The 23358-nt window shown below is 33.9% G+C and overlaps 1 protein-coding gene across 1 annotated transcript in view; it reads left to right on the plus strand.

Annotated features, from left to right (window-relative positions):
* The first annotated feature begins 9712 nt into the window (after window positions 1-9712).
* LOC129006003 (acetyl-CoA carboxylase-like) overlaps window positions 9713-23358 on the plus strand; it is a 118394-nt gene continuing 104748 nt past the window's right edge. The window contains exon 1 of the mRNA XM_054435087.1: window positions 9713-9857. Coding sequence (XP_054291062.1) covers window positions 9728-9857 — 130 coding nt within the window. The 5' untranslated portion in view covers window positions 9713-9727. The remainder of the gene's footprint in view (window positions 9858-23358) is intronic.

Consider the following 23358-nt stretch of genomic DNA (forward strand, 5'->3'; position numbering starts at 1 on the left):
AAGTATTGAAAGGGTACAAGTTCATCCCTTGATTTTGAGTTAATAATATTCCAAGTGATCATAACTCCCATAGCTAAATTTGTTAACATTCTGAGCTCACTCACAATTAATTGAGAAGTTCCATGTAGAAGGGGCATATATGGTAAAATACACTTTAGTTTGAGGGCACAAGGTTCAAAGGTTGACATTAGTACAACATTCATACTTTGTGGTGTAGTCTTGTGCAAGCTGCCTATGCAGTTAGTATCTATGGTTACTTTATTTTACAAATATTCAAAGTAATTTAATTGTTGAGGAAAATTTAAACAAAAACCCTTGCATACGTCCTTTTTATAGAGACGAGTGTTCAGCCATGTTTTTTACATACCCTTTTTGAATAGACAGGTGAATAATTTGAATAAACAATGTTCAAATGTTCTTGCATAAGGTTTTTACTGTACCAGTAATAGTAATAAAAATTCAACACTGAACAAATTAAATCTTACAAAACTGGAACTAGGAAAATGGTAATTTAAACTAAACCGGTCCTTTTTTGGCTACTTCAAACATTTCTTCGTACCATTTCACTGTGTCTTCTAAAAATTTGAAGAGACTTCTCAAATCTTTCTCAGCCTCATTGATAAAGGCTCCATTACCTTAACCGGATGGCCGTGGGATGGCGTGCATTAGGCCTGGGTGCAGCAGAGGGTGTATGTGTGTGTGATTGTGTGTTAGGGAAATACATTTATTTAATGTTGTTACACCTATTTGTTTATTTCAATCTTTATTGTTTTATATTGTTAATGTTTATCAGTATTGTTAGTTTTTTTAGAGGTTAACTGTAAGAAAGGACCGTGAGGTCCTAAGTTCGCCTCAATAAAGAAGGATTTTCATTTCATTCATTCATAAAGAATGATTTTCATTTAGTGGGATACTATTTGGAGGAGGCAAATGTTCATCCAAGTCAATAGAAATGCCTTTTAGTTTGAAGTACATAAAAGGAACATAAGATTCGCTGTATGTTGAAGCTGCTGCAAGTCTACCTGTGGGTAAAAATGTCAACCGTACATATGATTTCATTTTGAAAACGCATTTGATTCTGTGTGGTTTATTAGACATCACAGTTACAGTTTTTAGACCTTCTGACCACTTTTTTATCACAGGTGTACCATGTTATAAGGAGTCGGGTTCTCTTGAGATTTCTCTAGAAGTTCAATATATTCTTGTAAAGTATGCACTTTCTCTTCTGGTATAATTTTTAAGGCCAAAGTTTTACGATCATTAATAAATAAATTAATTTCCTCTCACAGGAAACGTGTGGTTGACTTTAACTTTATACTTCTTTGCTAACCAGCTGCAAAAGGATGACATCAACAAGTTTTTATTCGGCCACCAGCGGCATCTGAGAGGAGATAGATTTCTTTGTATGAGGTTGAGCCGTTGAATGACGTCAAACAAAAAGGAGCAAACAGAGTCTGGGTTCTTTTTAGATTCAGTCTCTAAACAAATAGTACAAATAGCTACTGTCATTGTGACAATGAAAATTGAACAAGTAAACCCACATTAGTCTTGTACAAATTAAGATGTCTCATTTGTCTTTGGGAGGGGTAGATTCTGCGTAAATTCGAGTAGCCGTAATTTTTTCACTACTTTTTTTTTTTTAAAGAGGTTGGCGGCCTCTTTTAACCTTGTATTTGCCCGTCCACATAGACTAAGCGCCCGTGCGTGGATCGTTTACAGCAAAGCAAGGAGTGAGCCGGTACAGTACAAAGGTGAACTGTACTGATAAAATGTTATCGGCAGTGACCAGGATCCGAACCCACGACATCGCTGCCATGGGCCCGAAGTCCGCGACGCTACCGACTGAGCCACCGACTCACTTGCATCTTTACTTTTTGTAACCAAGTCATTGTTAATTTTTTTATGAGAGCAATATATTTCCTTAAGTGAATTTCATATTGGACCGTACATGGATCATTTGGATTACTTCTGACTTCTGAGTTTCTTGACACTCCGAACAAAAGTCACATAAATCCGTTTTTGGAACAGAAAAACCCATAGTTGGTTTCTTTTTGGAAAAAACCTGGTATTGTAAGCTCGTATTTTTCGTCCAGCTTCACTAACACGTCTTTCTTTACAGAACTGCTTGAACATTTCTTACAACTTATTTATGTACAGATTAGGATAAAAAAAAAACTTTTACTGGATTTTTTCCTAGGGTAATGTGACTCACGGCGGGGCTAGGTCAATACCTAGCCGTGAGTCTAGGTTCACATTTTTTCCACAATTTCAATGAATGTTGGAGGAAATTAAGAAATATGTTCTTTGGCAAGATCCCATATAACTTACTGGCATCAATGTTGCGAGGTCTGTTACTGTGGGTACCCTGCCCCTCCCCAAAAGATTGACCAGTTAAAACTTTTTGTTGTATAACTCGCAATCTCTTTTCTGAAATTTCGTATAGTTCACCAAGGGCGGCTCCAGAGGGCAGGCCAGGTAGGCCCGGGCCTACCCAAAATGTTGGTAGATATTTCAAAATTATAAAGAAATGTAATTATATTCAAATAAAGGGAAAGCATTCAAACTATTTATTAAAATTTTAAAGTTCCCTCTTTTTGCTCTTCAAACCTCTCGTCCCCAGATCGAACTCTTTCTTGATCCTTGTCAGGCCTACCCAAAAAGATATTCCTGGATATTGCGTGTAGTACGCGCAAAAAGATCTGACAAACAGAAGTTTCAACCCTATTAAGTTTGGTTTTGTAAGACCATGCATTATCTCTGGATCGTTTTAGGTAAACTTGATGTGTAGCAGGAGTTATGTTGGTCATGCACCCTTGCCAACAAAGTGTGTTACTGCTCATTTGAGCCATCGCAGAAAAACTGAGTGAAAACTGTGTTTTCTTGATCGTTAACACACAAATTATTAAAACATTAATTTTTGCAAATACAAAGTGCAGTACATAGTTTGGTCAAGTATTTAAAGGTTACAAGGTCATCCCTTTATTCCGAGTATTTCCAAGTCTTCATAACTGTCATATCTAAATTAATTAAAATTCTGAGCTCACAATTTACAAACTGTCAAGACACAAACAGTAATTTCGGGATTTCGAGTGATTTGCATTGATAGTTGTTTAAGGATTTTGTTAATGAGTCTGTTAAAAGAGTTCCCATTTTTTTTAGGAAATGTCCTACCTTTGGTAAAACCTCCTACTTCCCCTGCTTTTGGTTTCAAAAACTTTAGAGCATTTTTCAATATGTCAATATGTTCAATTTTGTTATGTGTATGTCATTGTACAGAAATATTACCAGGAGTAGTCTAGATGGAAAATGATGTAATAATTTGAAATATAAAAAATACTGAATACTGCACAGATTTGATTGCCCAGTGCAACTTTTTTAATTAGGATATGATATATAGACTATTACTATATTTTATACAAAAAAAATCTCCAAACTTACATTTTAGTGAGTGGGGGATGTACTAAGGACAATGGCCTGTTATGTTCATAGATCACCAGCATTGTGAGTTAGGTTATTTTATTTTGTTACTTACATTTTATCATGTTATGGTTACTTCTGAGCTCATTCGTACAAGATGGGAAAGGTAGTCAACTTGAACTGTCACAGCCGCGCACACCTTTCAGTTTAGGGTGGCAATGGAGGCATGTCCACTGATCTTCCCTAATAAACTTTCCCTTGATCAGCATCGCTGGATTGATTGCATCAGAGTTGTGTTGGCTACATAGGGTCGCTAAAGTAGTCCTGCAACGAGTAATAGGCTCTACCAATGAGCCAGGACTTAATATCTGCCATTACTTCCAAGGAGATGGCACCTGGAACTGTGTTCAACATATTTTATTGTTACATCCTTGGAATGTAAATCGGAAACACCACTTAAATTAGTAAATTTAAGTTTTGGAGTCGTCAGTACAATTATCATTGGCCACATCAAATTTCAGGGGATGTAAATGATGAATGATTCGGTGACGATCTCGTATAATTAGAATATCGGGATTCACGCGTTAACCTACTGAACAATGTGCCATGAATATGCACGGAGCTTGGTACAATAGATGGACTAGTCAGCCGATTGTGAAGTGTTGAGTGGTAAAGTGACTGTGATAAGTAGATTAAATCTTGAAAACAACCTGAGGAACGTGCTTTAGAGGTAGCGTCAACATCAACATCATTCGTCTTATAAGTTTGTTCTATTTAAAGGGGTAGAGTTTTGTAGTCTAATGGAAACAATATTAAAATAAATTTCAGATTTTGGTAACATCCATACTTGAGGTTTGATGTTTATCTAAGATTCAAGTAATACATTTATGTAGGATGTTTGTGTTATAAGATTGCTTCTTTCCTTGGATCAGTATATAAATACAGTAAGTAAATTAGAGACATACATTTTTTGATGTTTACAAATATACTTTTTATTGAGTAAACTTTTCTTTCTTTAAAGCTGAGCTTAGAACAAAAGAATAATTCATTTGATATATTCTCTAAAACACAGTCGGCAAATATTCATAATTATAAATAACCTATTAGTGAGTAAATAAATTAAATTAAAAATCGTGATTAAAAACTTTAAAATCTAAGATTGCTTCTTTCCTTATATCAGTATACAAAATACAGTAAGTAAGTTAGAGACATACATTTTGATTTTAACAGTGATCTCACTACCTTAATAACAGGGTGTCCCTGAACTCTCCTGAACCGACCTTTTAATGTATCGTTTCTGTACTAAAGAAAAACTAATGTCGCATGTTAAAAATGTTCAAACCTAAAAAATTAGGTAACTGAAGAGCCTAAATTTTTTTCAAAACTATTTTTTATTTGATAATGGCTTTTTGTAGTGAATTAACATTTACTGCATAAATTAATAATGCAACTACCTATTTTGAGAAAAAATGTATTTTTTATCTCATGTAGTATGGTGACCATTTTAAATATTCAAACTAAAATAACATAAAAACTAAAAAAGTAGTTGTACACACAACTACTGCAGTAATGGTTTACTTATAAGGTTTTCTTACAATTATAATGATACCAAATTTAAGAAAATCGGTTCATAATAAGGGAGACAATTATTTTAAGAGACTGTGTATCTAACAATATCTACGGTCATTGGGGAAGACTTTTAGTAATACTACAAACACAATCAGCCGTTTCAATTGTTGGTTTCCTGATGAGCGCATCTTAAAAATGAGTTTTTTCCTTATTTTTTAACCGATCTCGTTGGTATCGTTGAATTATAAGAGATGAATTGTCTGAATAAAATATGACTAGAATATTTTTGTTTAGCCTACCTACTGTTTTTATGCTATTTTTGTTTTAATATTTTTAATGGCCGCCATTTTGAAATTACACATGATAATAAATTAATATTTGTTCTAAAAAAAAGGACTTAGTATAGTTAACCTGTGCACGAAATTTCAATACCCTACAAAAAAACTGCTATTAAATAAAAAAGTTTTGTGAAAAAACAAAATGGCGGCTCTACAGGTAATTTTGTAGTTTTGGAAATGTTTTACCTGATATTTTAGTTTGTCTTTGGTCCAGGGATGATACCAAGGTTTGGTATCCCTACCAACCAGACACTCTCAGGGCCCTAAGGGTGTTCAGGATGTTCCCTGTATAAACCAATTCGAAGTCACTGAACTTCGTATTTCTCATAAAAAGTGTTAACAATTTCATTGGTGTGTGTGATTGCTGAACCTATTTCAGTAATCTAACATTGTTACATGTTTTGACCGGGTGAATTTTGTCTTAATTGCCTTCTTGTCATCATGATTAATTTATGTTTCGTTGCTTTAACTTCGACTAGACAGTCTGCTATCGAATGCAAATTATGATTCATCTGCATGTGTTAAACATAAATATTTATGCGATGATTTAAAGACGTTTTTTCAGTCCTAAAAACTATGAACTACTATATAGTTTGCAATTCGTTATCATGAGTCATGATAACAAATTAATATAGTCCTAAGCAAGCCATTTCAATAAAAAAAAACATTCTTAACTCACAAGCGCATTAAAATAAATTTTAAAATCCAGCCATTACAAATAAAATTAATTTTCCTTAAATTGAAAATAACATTCTATTTCAAACGGGAATTAAAAACCATTTGACCATTTTCCTTAAGCATATGCTGAAACAACTGATAGTTAATTGTTCTCAAACATGAACTACCCGCCACCATACACCATGATAAATAGCAATCGGTCAAAGATTTAAAATGGCAGATTAAATAAATATTTGAATGGCTGCCATTTTTGACTCGCTTCTCCGTTTGAGTTCGGATTTGCGGCAATTTATTTTACTAAATAATACCTTTAATTTAATGTCAATCTCGACCTATGCTGCTATTTAAGAATGTTTTTTCTGACTCCTCGTGGGCCGTCCTCGGGATAAACAAAGTGACAATAGCTTAAAAGAGTAGACATTTATGGTTATTATTGATATACCAAGTCTCATAAATTTATCTATATTGGTAAAAGATATATGACATGATTCCGGGACTTTTTAACCACATTGTATATTTGTTCCGGGGCTATAATACATATACAATACAATATATATTTACATATACATATGCAATACATTACATTATAGAATTCTATAGCATTGAGTAATTATGTCTCCATTTGAAGACTCTATTTTGAAGAGCTTAAAAAATAAATAATTTAGTATATTGAAGTGTTTTTGTACGGGATATTGGTTACGGAGAAAATTCAAAAATTGATACACTTAAAATGACCATGCTATTCTTATGGAGAATAAGTAAACTGTTGTAGTTTGCTTATGTCTATGGATATTTTGATCAAACTTGGATAATTTATTTATTTTTTACTAAGCTATTAATATTTTACTAAAAACACACTTTATTACCCACCCCGTAGCAGCAAACCTACTACTACTAGGTACTTGTTGAACCTAATGTTGTTTAAATAGATTTAATTGAAAATCCAATCAGTTAAATGGAAATTCGCTTAGTCTGCAGGTTTGCTGCGACGGCAGTATTTTATCACATATTTTTAATGATAGTTTTTTGGAGTAGTATGTTGAAACAACAGACGAATTAATTTAAATATCATTATATTCCAACATAATTTGAGCAAGGGCGGTTCTAGACATATACTTTGGGGGGGGGGGGGTCACCCGTTGTGTCTGGGAAAATTTTTGGAAATAACGTGGTAAAATGAGTGGTTTTAAAGCTATTTTGTTGTCTTCAAGCTTCCCAATTTATTTAAAGGTCAAAGATTTTTTTTTACAAACGTGTACAATGTCATTTATTTTTGTAATGGTATTATGGGACTTGTGGTTTTAATTACGAAGGAACACTGCAACCACATTATTGATTTACGAAAATACCCTTTCAACTGGTGCCGATGTCTATGTTAAACAGAACGTTTGATATCAGGTGCTCTAAATATGAATACTATTTAATATTGAAAGTTTTAAAATTTGCTACGGTAATCATTGAATTAGATTGCTGTAGTTACAAATTCCTAACGCTGAACTCAGTGATAATTTAATAATCATCTGCCTTTCAAGCTTTGACTATTGATACAACTTCTTTTCTTTATCCAATACCCAATTAAAATTTTCAATCACCTAGGTTAGAATGAATGATAACATTAAAAATTAAATGAGAAGAAGAATGCGGCCTAAAGTCGAACACCAGCATCGGACACTGCCGTTGCCGTACTGAAAGCGTCCGTCGTCTGCCGATCTTCCCTACTTTTCATAACGTACAAAAAATAGTCGGACTAGAACGATCCCGAGTTTTAGCTTAGAGTTTGTAATTATTCCCTTTGTTCCCCACAAGTGTAAGTAAAGACTGCAATGAATTTGGTAGAACGATTTGCAGTAAAAATTATCAAGGTTCCCCTGGTATAATAGTTATAATATACCTATGTAAAAATATTTTGGGAGGGTCACGACCCTCCTGCCCACCCCCTGAGACCATGGCTATTCAAGACCACGACGCGACGTTAATTTGAGTTACCTACTCTTATCTTTGTGATAGATAATTTAAGTGATTAAGTGCAAGAAATCTTCTATCTACCACATAAAAAACGCACACATGATATTCAGGCACCCGACACGACTAACTTTTTTAATAAGGTGGTTTGTGTATTGGTCACTTTGTGTGCTCTCTTTCTCCGTCTAAAAATCGTATTTTTATGTCAGCGTGATCCCTATAAGCTATTGTAGGCTAATTCATTGTTAATGGTTTACATTATTTTGACTTCGATATCTAATTATATTCACTGGTACACTTGTTAAAAGGTACACTAGTGTTTACGAATTATATTGAATTTTTATGAGTGCTAATAAATTAAATACTCTAAGTATCCTATTCACCACTAAAGAGTATTTTCCACTATTTTCACACTGAAAAAATGCAACGACTCCTACCGTTTCACATTAAACTCTTACTAGTCAAATCACTCGTATTTCCACACTTCAACTACTGCAAGAAAAACTATGGTCAGTGATATCACTGTGGCCTTGGCAAAAAAATGCAACGTGTCCACAATTATTGCATTAGATTTTTGTTCAATATTAGGCGTGACGATTACGTCACACCTTATTACAGAAATGAATCGATTTTGAAATCAGATGACATCAGAAAAATCCAAATATTTAAATTACTCATTCAGCCAACAATCTTGGAACTCCAAATTATTTAGCCAAAAAATTAAGTTTTAGCGTGAAAGAAGCTCGAAGAAATACTCGGTCTGTCTCGTCCACGCTGCGCATTCTATATCACAGGATGACTGTTAATAATAATTCTTATGCAGTAACCATGCCGCCTATGGAACTTTGTACCTTATCCCATAAATCCAATAGAAAACCGATGCCGACTGAAGGCAGTGCTGAAAGAATATATAACCGGATGACCGTGGCGTGGTAGAACAACGTGTAGTAGGCCTGGGTGCAGCAGAGGGTGTGTGTGTGTGTGTGTGTGATTATATGTCATGGTAAAGTTCGCCTCCGGCCTCAATAAAGAAGGAATTTCATTTAATTTAGCCTAATCCGGCACAGCGAACTCTCAATTGCTAACCTAGTAATCTGAAGATCGTCACTTCTAGTCTAATACAAGTAGAGTCTCTTTTAGAAGTTTCTTAAACAAAGCTAACTATCTAATAGGACTGTATTAAAAATAACCTAGAATGTAAATGCAAAAGAAATCCAAAATAAATATTATAATAATCAGTTTTTCGCCGAACAAACCCGTAAAACCCCATCCTGTACCTCATTTCACACTTAACGTTCCGAGATTGTTTTCACCTCAGACAACCTAAATTTAATCACACTATTTTCGTCACACTATTGACCCGACAAGAAAGACCATCAAATATTGCAAATTCAAAGAAAATCTACTCCAGCGTATAACTCAGCCTTCCTCAGCGTATCAGCAATCTTTGAAACATTGTATTGTAAATTCTAGGAAGTTTTACTACAACATAAAGGGAGATTCCCTAGTTGAAAGAAACCATCTAGAAAAAATGTTTGTGTCTCAGGCTTAGTATAAAAAACCTATGTAGTACTAATTTCCCCCTTTTTAAGGCATTTTTTAAAAATTCATTGCCCCCACAGCTGCAAACAAAACTTATCCAGAAAACAAATCGGGACTCTCGGGCTAGAGGGATGCACCTACACTGTATTGTATTTATGTTTCAGCTATCATCTCGGAGGTCATGGCCACTGATAAGACATGTCGGGGCAGCGATCGCTCTCATGATTTACTCCTTCACTCCTGCAGTGCTTGTGTCCGCGATCGCGCCTAATCCACCCCTGTTCGGTAGTGTTGCCATTCTACTCCTAGCCCTCACTGTTCTCGGATATTACTTCTATTGTTATTTTAGAGGTGAGTACTTTGACATAGATATAATGTTTAAATATCCTCCGAATATGTATGAATAGTTAAATGAATAGTTGAATAGTTTTAATCGGTTGTTTGATGTCGTTTTGATGAAAGATTTACTGGACGAATTTATGTAAATTCTAAGAATAAATAGCACGGTTGGAATGGCTTGTTTGTCGGTTTTTAAATGTTTTTCGTCCAGTTATAAAAATGTTCTTGTTAATTAATAACAGTTTTCGAACGCTATGTCCATTGCAGTATAAGGATTGTTGCACTCAATGGGCAAAAACTGTGGGTCAAACGCAAAACCGTCAAATTATTGTTGTAACAACTTAACCAATTACCGTAAAATAGTTTCATACGTGTTACAATTTTGATAAATAACTATAAATCCGCCTGTTCGGAATCCCAAAAACCGCGAAATTCCGTTGAATATAAATTACCTGTAGTAAATAGAAGGCCAAAGATCTTAATTGCATTGTGAGTTATCCAATTCAAAGTTTAAAATCAAAACCTATGTTCGTACTCACCAAAATAAGAAGTAAACAGATCAAATATGTTACAAAAATGTTTGAGTTAGTGTTTATAGAACTGCCTTTATAATGCACATTTACTCCTTCTGGTAACCTCATCAAATCTGCAACTAAAATGGCCAATTATTAGAATAATTTAAAATTTCCCTTATACTTGAAACAGTAATATCACTTATATTTACAATAATTGATCAAGAAACAACATTCTTACTGCTTTAAAATACAATTTACGTAACCAATTCAGTAACGGGAATTCTCTAATTTTCTTTCGATATTTACAAACAAAACTGGAAAAATAATTATTTAAAAGTCAAACTGAATTTCAATATAATTATCAAACAACATAGTATAGGCCTACGATATAAAGTTGCGTTAAACTTCGTAGTTTGAAATGTAAAACAATTCATTTAACAGTTTAACATGCGCGCTGCGCTGATTTTAAACACATTTTACACACTCTGAAACACTTTATTCTAAAAATAATTTGTAGATATTTACAGAAAATATAAATGACAAAGGAAATATTATATGTTTACGTAATCAAACTTTGAAATATATGCAGATATTCTATTTTAATAAGTTTACTCTAAAAACCGTGTTATCTGCAATTTTCCTTGCAATTCTCACGAATCCGAAAAAAATAATTTTAGTAATTTAGCAGCTAATGAATGAGAATTCTCTCCTTTTATACAAAATACTACTAAACTATACGTATTATCATTGCAAAACAATGATTATTGTAGGCAAAACGTCTTGCCATGGCACTTTATACTGTTAAGTATTAGTATACTGACCCTACATAGCAAATATATTTATCAAACTGTATTGTTTTAAACATTCAAATATTCTTTGTTTTAACTAGCACGGATGTATATTTTGTATATAAAGAGTGAGGAACAACATAGGAAAACATTCATATACTTAACGGATTCCCTCCCTCAAGATTTTGTACAGATTTGTAGGTGTGGTGTTGATGTACAAAATCTTATTGATTTATCTGTTGTCGTTTAGAAAATATTAAGCCCGTGCGGGACTTTATATACACCCTGTATAATTAAGAACAACAAAATAAATATTCCTCCAAACGATGAACGAGGATGTTAGCAATTCGACTGAATTGCTACCATTTTTAGTAGGACAATGGACTTAGGTTTGTGATCATTGCCAAGGAAACCCCTCTAAGGCTAAATAAAACTGGTTCGTCAAGGACATTAAATATATGTATCCATAAAAGTCAAGTGATTTTAGAAGACATCGTGAGGGTTTCCAATAGTTACACAATATTTGAGTTGACTCTTTTAAACTCATCGGAAATTATTACTGTTATTAGTTTTTAAATATATTCTGTAATACCGTACTTTGCAATTAGTTGAATTCGAGCAACATGGACACTAATTAATATGATTATTTCAATTAAAGAACATTTACAATCGTGTTTATGGGTGGCCGTGCGATGACGTCAATTGACCTTTAATGTTGAAGTGTTGCGTTTAATTCTCTATATTTTTGTAGTCACTGTATTATTAATTGTATTCTTAAATCAATATAATTAAAATTCTAGATAACTCTAGCACAATGTTCCTGCGTTAATTTGATTTTAATCTAAAATAAACAAACATAAGATCTTTGCTTCACAAAACTAAATCCTAGGCGTTGCGTTAAGCAAGTGAAGTCCAGCTTCTTTCTGAGGATACTCCGAGGACTGAACAAGAAGAGCAGGAAGAGCCATGAAAGGTTGATCATTGACTATGGTCGGCAAATATAAAAGTATGGCAATCAATAATTGATCGTTCAAATAGATTTACTAATACACCGATGTTTTGCAATACCATACGGCCATTGATTATGATGCGTACTAATAATGCTGCTTGAATTTCAAGGCCAACAAAGGATAAACAACATTCTAATAAAATTAGTGTACCGAAACCTATTGTTTACAATATTTTACAAACCAATTACTGAATAGTGGAGTTGTGACGAAATAAGTAAATTTATCATGTAGAGTTTCTTGGCGTTGAGGTTGGTTATAGTGCCACCTAATTTGTCATGTAGAGTTTCTTGGCGTTGAGGTTGGTTATAGTGCCACCTAATTTGTCATGTAGAGTTTCTTGGCGTTGAGGTTGGTTATAGTGCCACCTAATTTGTCATGTACAGTTTCTTGGCGTTGAGGTTGGTTATAGTGCCACCTAATTTGTCATGTAGAGTTTCTTGGCGTTGAGGTTGGTTATAGTGCCACCTAATTTGTCATGTAGAGTTTCTTGGTGTAGAGGTTGGTTATAGTGCCACCTAATTTGTCATGTCGAGTTTCTTGGCGTTGAGGTTGGTTATAGTGCCACCTAATTTGTCATGTAGAGTTTCTTGGTGTAGAGGTTGGTTATAGTGCCACCTAATTTGTCATGTCGAGTTTCTTGGCGTTGAGGTTGGTTATAGTGCCACCTAATTTGTCATGTAGAGTTTCTTGGCGTTGAGGTTGGTTATAGTGCCACCTAATTTGTCATGTAGAGTTTCTTGGCGTTGAGGTTGGTTTAGTGCCACCTAATTTGTCATGTAGAGTTTCTTGGCGTTGAGGTTGGTTATAGTGCCACCTAATTTGTCATGTAGAGTTTCTTGGCGTTGAGGTTGGTTTAGTGCCACCTAATTTGTCATGTAGAGTTTCTTGGCGTTGAGGTTGGTTATAGTACCACCTAATTTTTAAAAGGTTGCCGGTTCGACCCTGAGGAACATCAAGTATTTCTTTACGATTTGTAACTGGACACAGCCTGATCATCTTAATACATTGTCCTGGCTAACCGATCAGCTGATCTTACAGTAGCAAAGATCATCTCACTCCATTCTACAATCACCTTGTATTCACATTCAGCTTATAATACACAATTAAAGTAACTCATCGCTGCATTGATAAATTCATTATGTGATTTTGCTTGTATAATCATTAGGTTATAGGTAATAGTTCATTTATAATGTCGTGAGCTGTACGTAAGTGTTTTTAAAATGACCATGTGTGTTAAAAGTGTCATTATGTAGGCTACTGTTAGCTTGTTCAGCTGCCCTATGCATTACATTCTGGAGGAATCAAAATATTCAAACTTATTGTCTCATTTAAAGTATTTCTGGGTAACCTCAACCTGTGGACCGACCCAGACCAGTGAAGTTTACTGGGATTCAGCTTTTTAATTTTGTATAACAAGAAAATAAATAATATTTTATCTTTAATAAAACATTTTGTTGTACTCTTTACTGTTACAAAAGTTCGTGTTTTTTACAAGTAAGTCGACGAAAGATACAATATCAACTTAGTATTCACTATTAGTATTCCGAATAGTGAACTCAAAATGTCGAGAACATAATACAAACAAGTCTTACCAAAAAATTACACTTCGTCCATAATATTAAAAGAATCCAGTTATCAAACTGATTTTGCAGCCAGAATTTTGCAAGTCCTGTAATACCAAAGGTCATTGTTATAAAAAGATGAAAAGGTCAAGGAAGTTCAAGGGGAGTGAAGCGTCAGGATTTGATAACCCAAGATATCGAGACCTTGTGCTCGTAGGCTGACAACCAAGTGTTGGGCGATTGATACATTGTAATCGGACAAGTGACTTGAGCAGGATATGGTACATTTAAAATAATAAATACGTTGAAATTTGTACACTTAAGTTTAAACTCCGACCTACACCAAAGTCCGTCATATTTCTAACAGTAATAAGTTCTGATTTAATTATTTCTATAAAAAAGTCTTCGATAAAAACTATTTTCACTAGTTCATTTGACTGAAATCCATTTTTAACATTTAAATAATACTACTGATAGGCTTCTATTGTTTCAACCTCATAGGGTAATTTGTTTACAATTTGTCAGACTCTACTTTATTTATTCATATGTTCTATGTTGACAGTGATAAGTCATTAAGCATGGGTACCTCACACTTGTTATGTTATGCAGTCACATGGTTGTGCCATCAACACTTTGTAGTGTACCTACATCGATTACCGTCGTATAACCAACGGTCAAGGATCGTGTAATACAGTGTACACTTTCAATATACATAATTATTATTATGTAGATGGAGAACTGGTTTTAAGAAATTATTTATTGGCACACCAGTTGGTACAAAAGATCCCCTCTTGTTATTTTTAAATTTAATGGTAGACTGTGTGCTGAACCTCGCCTGGTCATGAGAAGAGTCAGTAGCTTTTCGATGGTTCGAAACTGGACCTAGCTTAGTTCCCTTGATCATTGGGCTTAAGTAAATGGTGTTTGATAAAACCCAATCTTAGTCAATAACAAAGTTATCATAATCATCTTATACATTCAATATTCACATTTGCCCATAAATACGCCTCCTGGTGAGTTGGCGAGTATCCAATATATTTTCGTCTGTTTCTAATCACATGTCTTCATGTCTTGATTCAAAATCCAATTTCGCTTGCGTACATATTTGTTCCTTCATGCATTTTTCTTTCTTTGTGCTCGACAAACGTTTATACAGAACGAAATTTGCATCGTTGAATCATCCTACTCTTCACCTAAAAGTAAAATCGATGCCATTTTTATCAAGAAATAATCATGATACAGTAATGGTAATAAGCCGATTCGCTTATGCATAATATGGTCGACCGAAGAATATCAGATTTAGACCTAGATCCTGGTATACACTGATTTTGAAATTATAACACTTTTTGGTCATAAACCCCCCTCTTAACCTTTAGGAGGATGAAAATTTAGCTATGCAAATTACGAGTAGTGCTAAACGAGTAGTTGACAATAAATATTATGTATACATTTTTTACGTAATCCGGTACAGTAAAAGGTCACTTATACTACTACGAGCTAGTTCTATTTCTATAGATATGATCTAAGATAATATCATTCATCCTAAGCCGCGAGGGTATGTCCTTACCAAACCATAAAATAAAATAGATATCTATTTATTTAACTTGCATAGAGAACGAGCTCTTCTTTGTGAGTTTTGAGGATAAACTAATTTTATTTTACAACGTGACTGGTAGAAGATTAGGAGAGATTCGAATGACAGACGGATTGGTTGATAATTTGTTTGTGTCGCCGACCTTGGACCAGACGCGGGTTAAGTGTTGACTAAATGGTACAGGTCGGCCCATATAGGAAACATACGTATTGTGGCATAACCGGCATAACCACTTGTAACCGGTGCGTTTAGTATGTGTTGCAAGTGCCGATCTTCCTCGCCTAAACTCCACTTTGTTCACCTACCCCGCCTACCTAAATGATAATTGGTTGAACATTTCTTAAACAATTTACCAATTCAGTTTAACCAATTATCATGTAAATGAGATACTCAGTTTATTATACATTCATTTCAACCAACAGTTAGTTGGCCCCAAATCCCAATCTCGAATACAATATAATTAAATTAAATTTAATTTTAATTCAATTTAATTTTGATAATTAAACATTTTGATAATTAAACAGCAAAGTCTGTTTACTTAGTTGAGACTACAAATTAATTAATACAGGCTACTTAATAATAAAATGTTTACTACTATTAAATTGAAATTGAAAGAAGAAAATTAATAATTCTCAATAATTTCTATATCAGGCCAGGGCGTAAAATTCCGGGGGTAAAAATCCGGCCCGTACATCTACAGTTGCCTAAACGCTAGTTATATCGACAACGGGTAAAATTCTGGTTTTTATTTCTTATCTAATTTATCACGGTCTGGTCTGTCTATTTTCATTAGACTCCCAAATCCGCGGGGGTAAAATTAGCGCTCAAGTGACTACGTCATAGTGACGTCAGCTTTGCCCAGGGGGTAAAAGTCCGCCAACCCTATGTACCCACGTTCTGCAGGTAGCATTTCTTGTATCTTGTTGCTAGTATCTCTAGTGGCGTAGGCCGCTGCGAAGCAAGTACCGGAACCACAAACACAACAAGGTGGACGGGTCGCGAGGCCATCACCACTTCTTTGCGTCATTACCAGTTTTCAAATCTAGTTTTGTCGTTAGAATTTCATATTGAAGTTTCCTTGTTAAAAACTTCCCAGCAAAGAACAAAATTGTTACGTCTGTTCTACATTGGTAACAATCAGTGATTTCCAAGTCCGTTCATATTGGTGGGAAATTAAGAATGTTTTCATGTGTAAAAAAACAACAACCGATGACATTAGTGGTTCTACAATATATATATCGAACCCACAAAAAAACCCGGTATCAATAAGATGACATATACCTTTCTCTTATTAGCTTGTCGCCAACCCTCATAATGAATGGGTAAGTAGTGGGGGTACCTATGATACTGTGGTAAAATCACAAACATTGCAATAACTTTTGAACCCTATTTTTTATAGCCTTGGGGGTCGTTGCTTAAGTGTTCATTTTATTTATGAAACGAAGTAAAATGGTTGCTCTTTATTCTGTGCTTATGCACCAGCCCATCGTTGAAGGGGGGTTTCGTCACTTATCTTTCCTCGTGAAAAGTGAGATATTTTAGCCAATTTGGTATTCTATTTGATGGTCAACAAACGCTACTAGTACGTACCGTACTGATTTGTAAATAACGCTAATAAAATAAACTGAGTATTCTGCGTATGTTTAAACAATTATTACATACTACACATATCTACAGCCTTACGAGATGGGTCACGTTTGCACAGGCAAACAATGAAAATAATCAAGTAGGAAATAAAATGCCAAAGTGTGAGCCTGAGATAAATTAAAAGAGACCGTTTCCATTCTCTTTTAGGTACTTGGTGTGAGGAAAACTATGGAGGGATTCACATTTCAATGTGTTTTGATGTTTGTTTCCTGTAGCCCAGCAAGTTTAACACCTCCCTTTTCCCTCCGGAATAATATATTTAATAAAATAACACCAGAAACTCGATTTGGATTACTACTGATTCTATCAAAAGTGATTTAATTTTGAACACCATAAGTATAAAGATTAAACTTAATTTACAAGGAAAATATCATCAAATCAGTCATCAGGCAGCACTAAATAATTCAGTAGAACCAAGATTCAAGATTATTTATTGTCATAAAACACAAAACAGTGCATAGACAAGCGTCAAGAGTAGGATACAACACATAACTTACAATTCTTTTTAGATTATGTACACTCTATGAAACAAATATCATATTATAACATAAGTAATAAATATGGTAAAATCATATGTGATTTTAACAAGCATCTGTACAAAATGTAGAAAAATTTGACTTTACAAATCTTATGTTTCAATACTAAAAACTAACAGTAACGTTCCCAGCATATATTGAAAAAAATCATCACCTTTATAAAGACATTCCATCGATGAGTATATCTTTGATTTTGTCTTTAAAAATTAGAATGTGGCAGTGATTTCAATACTGTTGGCAATGAATTGTAACATTTAATAGAACTATAAAACCAATTTTTTTTGGAAACTGCTATACTTGTATTGTTGAACTCGTAAACAATCTTTATGCCTAGTATTGTAAGAGTGAAAATCGGCATTAATACTGAAAAAGTATAGATTTCTATGAACCAGAGCAGATGAAATACATAAAGAGAGTGAAGAGTTAAAACACGGAGTTGTACTCATCGATGTATAATAACTCCCGATGTAGAGTTATAATCGATGCAGGGTTATACTATAATCGATGTAGAGTTATTATACATCGATGGTTTTACTAACAAATGTTTACAATACATTATGATGATTATGAACACACAGTTCAGTCGGACAGGACCTGCGCCGAAGATAACTAAAGCAACCTCTTGCTTTATTGTCCTGATTTAAATTTAGCTAATTAGATGTTAATGTGTCTAATTTTACTGTTTATCCAACTAAAATGGAAGGTTTTTATGTAATTCAAGAGAGCCTCAGTTAACCGATTATCCATACATATTTGTCTTACGACTAACGACAATGGCGTTCTGTTGTTGACAAGGTAGTTCATGGTAAACAGCTACGGTTTATAAACAACATACCTTCAGATTAAATAACACGAAATACAACTAATACTCGTTCGCGGTAGGCACAATCACCTGTGAGAATCGTTAGTTTCCTCGAGCCACAATCACTCCCAATAATATCTTTATCTAAATGACGATTAATCACGTTTCCCAGGAAAACACATTTTCAAATCGAGAGTGACTTTGCGAATCACTATTAACTTAATTTTAAGTTTCACATCTAAAAATAGTTAATATTGGTGTATCTTGTCGTGTCACACAGGCAGTGTTAGGAGAAGGACATCAATAAACTTTGTCCATTTTAGCTAAGTAGTCGTTTAACATCGTATCATGGAAAACTATTATCACATTATTTACTATTCTCCTGCTAACGGTTAGAAGTTCTCTGATACTATTTACATCTGAAACATGTGTTAATTCCCTAGTTTGCCTGTTCATAGATACAATCATTGAATTCGTTTGAATTGAAGGAGACTGGTGACTATAGTGTTGAAACTAAGGCAATAAGTACGGTAATGAAGTGAACTACTTCCCTTTACGTAAATCGCAAAAGCTAACAACTATACTCTACAACCCAGATAAAGCACAAACTTTGATGAGAACGATATGCTTTGCGATGGAACAAGATCAACGTTTCTGCTAATCTGTAATGTGTTTCTTTCCATTTGTTAGCATTGAAAAATTGAATTGGCCATTTGTGAACATGGTATTTCAATTACACTTATGGTTAGTAGATTCTACCATACCATTAATAACAATAACCGTCCAAGAGAAGATACCTAATTTCTTACCAGAGAAAAACAATGCAAAATCGTAAACCCATTGCAACCTAAGTGGTTAGTGAAATAATTGATTGATTTAAACAAAGGTATACGAATAACCACTTCTGAGAAACCTATCGGTTCAGTTTCTGTTTGACCTGACATACCTTAACCTTCCCGTTTCAGACTTTCCCCTTAGGATTCCTAATCCTAGAACATAACAGTCTAACCCCCCTCTCTCAACATCTGTTAGCGATTTTACTAAAAGTGAATCGTGCTACGTGGTGATCGTGTGGTCTATCTAAGTAGAGGTAGAGAGAGAGACACGTGCAAACTTATTTAGTAGGCATGGAAAATAATTTCTGACATTTAACTCTAAAGTCCTTGTAACAGGCTATGAAGAAATTTTTTTTGTTTTTAATCCAGTGGTTTCTGTACAATTTTTGACTTTGTCAAATCGTCCGCAGAGTTATGAAATAAATAAATAAGCAATGAATTATCAAGCAATTTTCAGTATAACGATTATTTTTCCGAATAACTCTCATTGTGGTCTTCTAATAAAAAATTCACAATAAATGTAAAGAATCACATTAAAATATACAACAAATGCTAAGAAAACACGAATATAACATCTACACTTTGTCTGATTAGTATTTGCTTTATTAAGTTACTTTCTTGACGGATTCAGAATTTTCCATTTATTACCTTGGAAACACGAAACAAATCAAATAAAACATTAACCAAATCAAGATGACTTTTACTCCTATCAAAAGCTGATTTTATTTATTTGTTATTATGTTTATCAACGCTAGTGTCATTTTGTAAGAGATAAAACTAAACCATGATCATTTTAGTCTCTGGATCACTGATCACTTGTTTACGAGTAAAACAGGGGGCCTGCTTTACGATTGGGTAAAAACTGATTAAAACCTTAAGGTTCATTTTCAATCAGAATCCCAAGTTTTTTTAAAAGCCGACAACTTGGTACCTGTTCACCCCTGGGACTGTGAAGAGTCGTCACGAAAACACACACTGGGGTTTCGGCTCCATAGACTGAAACATAACGAAACTAACGTTGTTGAAAACCCCCCCAAACAGAAAAATATCCCAGCCACAGAAACCCTGCAGACTAAGCGAATTTACATTTGTCTGATCTGATTTATTTCCAAAATATGTCCTTGAACATTTCACATTTACCCCCTATTTAGATAATACTGCAATAGGTTTAATGAGTCCAATATGCAATAGGGTTTCTGCTACAATTAATTTAATAAAGTTGGTTTTTATTGAGATTATAGCATTTAAAAAATTATCTGATTTAATTTAAGTATATCCATAAAAAGTAAACTACAACAGTTTATTTATTCTCCATAAGATTTAACATGTATGATGAACAGTGTTCTGAATTTCCTCCGTAACTATTTGGTGTACAACTATGCTCCAATGTACAATTTTGCAAAGCTCTATAACATGGTTAGGAAATAAATTGCGAAATGTTATCTTTTGAGAGTCAACATCGGGAAATCCTCAGTCATTTTCACCCATAAAAACCCGTTCCCATTGTCCGATATCATGCTGGTACGCGAAGGTTTACATGTTGGTACCAAATTGCAACAGAATCGGATGGTTTTGACTCAAGTTATAGTGTTAGCGGACACTCACACACGGACATATGAATTCAAACAGATGGTATTTTTGGCCCCTAGGGACATCAAACCGAAAGAAAATCGGTCCCGGGTCTAGGTCTTACCATTGACTATAAATCCTTAAGGATTTATAGTCAATGGTCTTACCATGAGAATAGTTGCTCCCTTATTGAAGATTAAATCCAAATTGATCTAAGTGCCACAAACAATAATTTTGGGAAATAAGGAAAAACATACCGGTAGTAAAACTGTCAAAAATATAGTTTTTATTTTTCTTAAAATTTTAAAATGTGATTACAATTGATTATAACCTTGGTTTCGCGTTTTAAACAAATTAGATTAAAAAACTACAATTACAAAACCAAAATTTAGACAATACTTGTGCACAATGGTCTAAGTCCTAGATCATAATCTGCTCATATACACTGTTTGTATCCGTCAAATTACTGAGTACATGCCGGGAATCGAACCTTACCTATCACACCGCAGCCCCCTTCTTTTCTCATCACACACTCCATAGAAAATCAAACCCCAGTGACGGCAACTTTTAAATACCAATAAATACTAAATCACCGCAAGAAGAAAAATAATTAAAAGTAACACATCCTGGAAAAAGGCTAATCAAGCTTTAAATGGCGGGTTTCTGCATCATTTCCTACATTTGGAGTGGCAGTGAGTGACAGTACTGCACCAACTAACCTTGTTTGTGTCGTCGCCCGGTAGACGGTAGGCACTGTGAAGCGACAGTAGTTCCGTGGTCTGTGCGTGGAACGGACAGTCTGTGTGTGTATAGTGTTGTGTCCACTTCTTAGTCACCCAACCTTTCAACTAGTCTGTATAAATGTTAGATATTACTCATTTTTTAGAAGAAAAATACATAGAAATAACATCTCAAGAGATAAATAATTTAGATTTATGTCACGGATTTTTCACCAATACGACTTTGTTCATCCATCTGAAGAGTAATTTTTGTGGAAAATCCGTAATTTGTTACCATTTCCTTGAATGAAAATTTCAACTGGCTGTGCGAGTATTAGATATTTAGGTGTACGTAGTTTTAGTATCCAAACTCCACATCAGTTACGATTACATTTTTAACTAAAAAAGTTAAATCTGCTTTAATACACTTTTTCCTCCTAACTATGAAACATTCATCAAATAAGTATCTATTCAAATTAAATCTAACACGTTTTTTGCATATTAAGTCGATTATAAGCGTATTAGAGTATATACTTATTTTATTATTAATATTGCAATCTTGGAAATGGTTATAGATTTGAATGAATCACTTTAGTTGATTCAATTAATTGAAGGTTATAATTTACTTGGAAGTGTGTAGTCGTTACTTTACACATGCATATTTATTTATTTCCAACGGATACCTCCAATTACAATAATGCATATATCTTATGGCGGAAGATGCAATGACTTGAAACAACTACAGTACATAACAGTTAGCTAATGAATCAATTAAGTTGTGTAACTATAGTAATTGTTTTACAGTGTTGCTGTAGTATAACTATAGTGAAACACTCTGGATAATTCTTTTTATCGTGTTAGCTTTCACACTGGCTTCAGAACCCGAATTCTAGTTCTAAATTTATCCCTTTTAATTTCTGACGAATTTAATTTGTTTTAGGTATATCTAAGATTCCTTAATACTGTAAATAAACTGATATATTTCACTCATAATCAAGCAAGTTTCTTTATTAAATATGATTAAATCATAATAAAACCAAAACGCACAAAAAGACAACCTGAAATTACACGAAAACAAGTAACTTATAACTAACGACGACGAAACATATTTAGAATTGAAATATTAATCAACGCGTTTCCCAAAGTAATTTACTGAATGGTCGAATCTAGAAGCTCCAACAAATTATTGGTTTAGACTATGAAACATAACATGTACTAAGTTGCACTTCTTGATGTCACTAAAATATATAATTTGATATATTAAACATTTTAAATCTACTTGAGCTTATTCTCGTGCCAAAACTTAAACTTTTGATGCAGTTTAACTTATTTAAAAATAGTTTCCACGAATTTACAATTTAACACTTTATTGAGCTTCCAATTCACAATGCAGTACTGTTGTTGAAGAATTCAGACGTATTGTGCAGTACAGTAGTAGTAGAATAATAGAAATAATTGCCGTACTTAATTCTATATAGTTGACTTTAAACATTTTGCGAGTTATCTTCTAAATAAGTTTCTGGACCACCAACCATCTTATTAATGCAGTTCACCTTATAAAATACATGGAGTTCTCGTAGGGTAGAGAATCTGTGTTCACATTCATGGACTTCTCGCCATGCTTTGATTTGGTTGGTGGCGAGAGGAGGGAACCATTGTGATATGAATGAGACGCAATTTACAACAAAAGGTCTTCTCACCAACAATAGACACAGCTGTATATTAGGCTAGCACTTGACTCAAACTGAAATTAATTTTAATTTCCAAGAATCCTTCGATTAGGCTCATTATTTATATTATATTATATTTTAAGCCTTGTTTTTAACAAGTTCGATTTTTAAGGGCAGTCCAATAGTCTAATTAAACATAATATACATTGATGATCAGGAATTTATTTTTTATATACTTTCAAAGGTTGTAGGGAAAAACGCATCG

The sequence above is a fragment of the Macrosteles quadrilineatus genome, unplaced genomic scaffold (assembly GCF_028750875.1).
Source record: "Macrosteles quadrilineatus isolate MER2022 unplaced genomic scaffold, UCM_ALF_1.0 Scaffold_54__1_contigs__length_841927, whole genome shotgun sequence".
Classification (NCBI taxonomy): Eukaryota; Metazoa; Arthropoda; class Insecta; order Hemiptera; family Cicadellidae; genus Macrosteles; species Macrosteles quadrilineatus.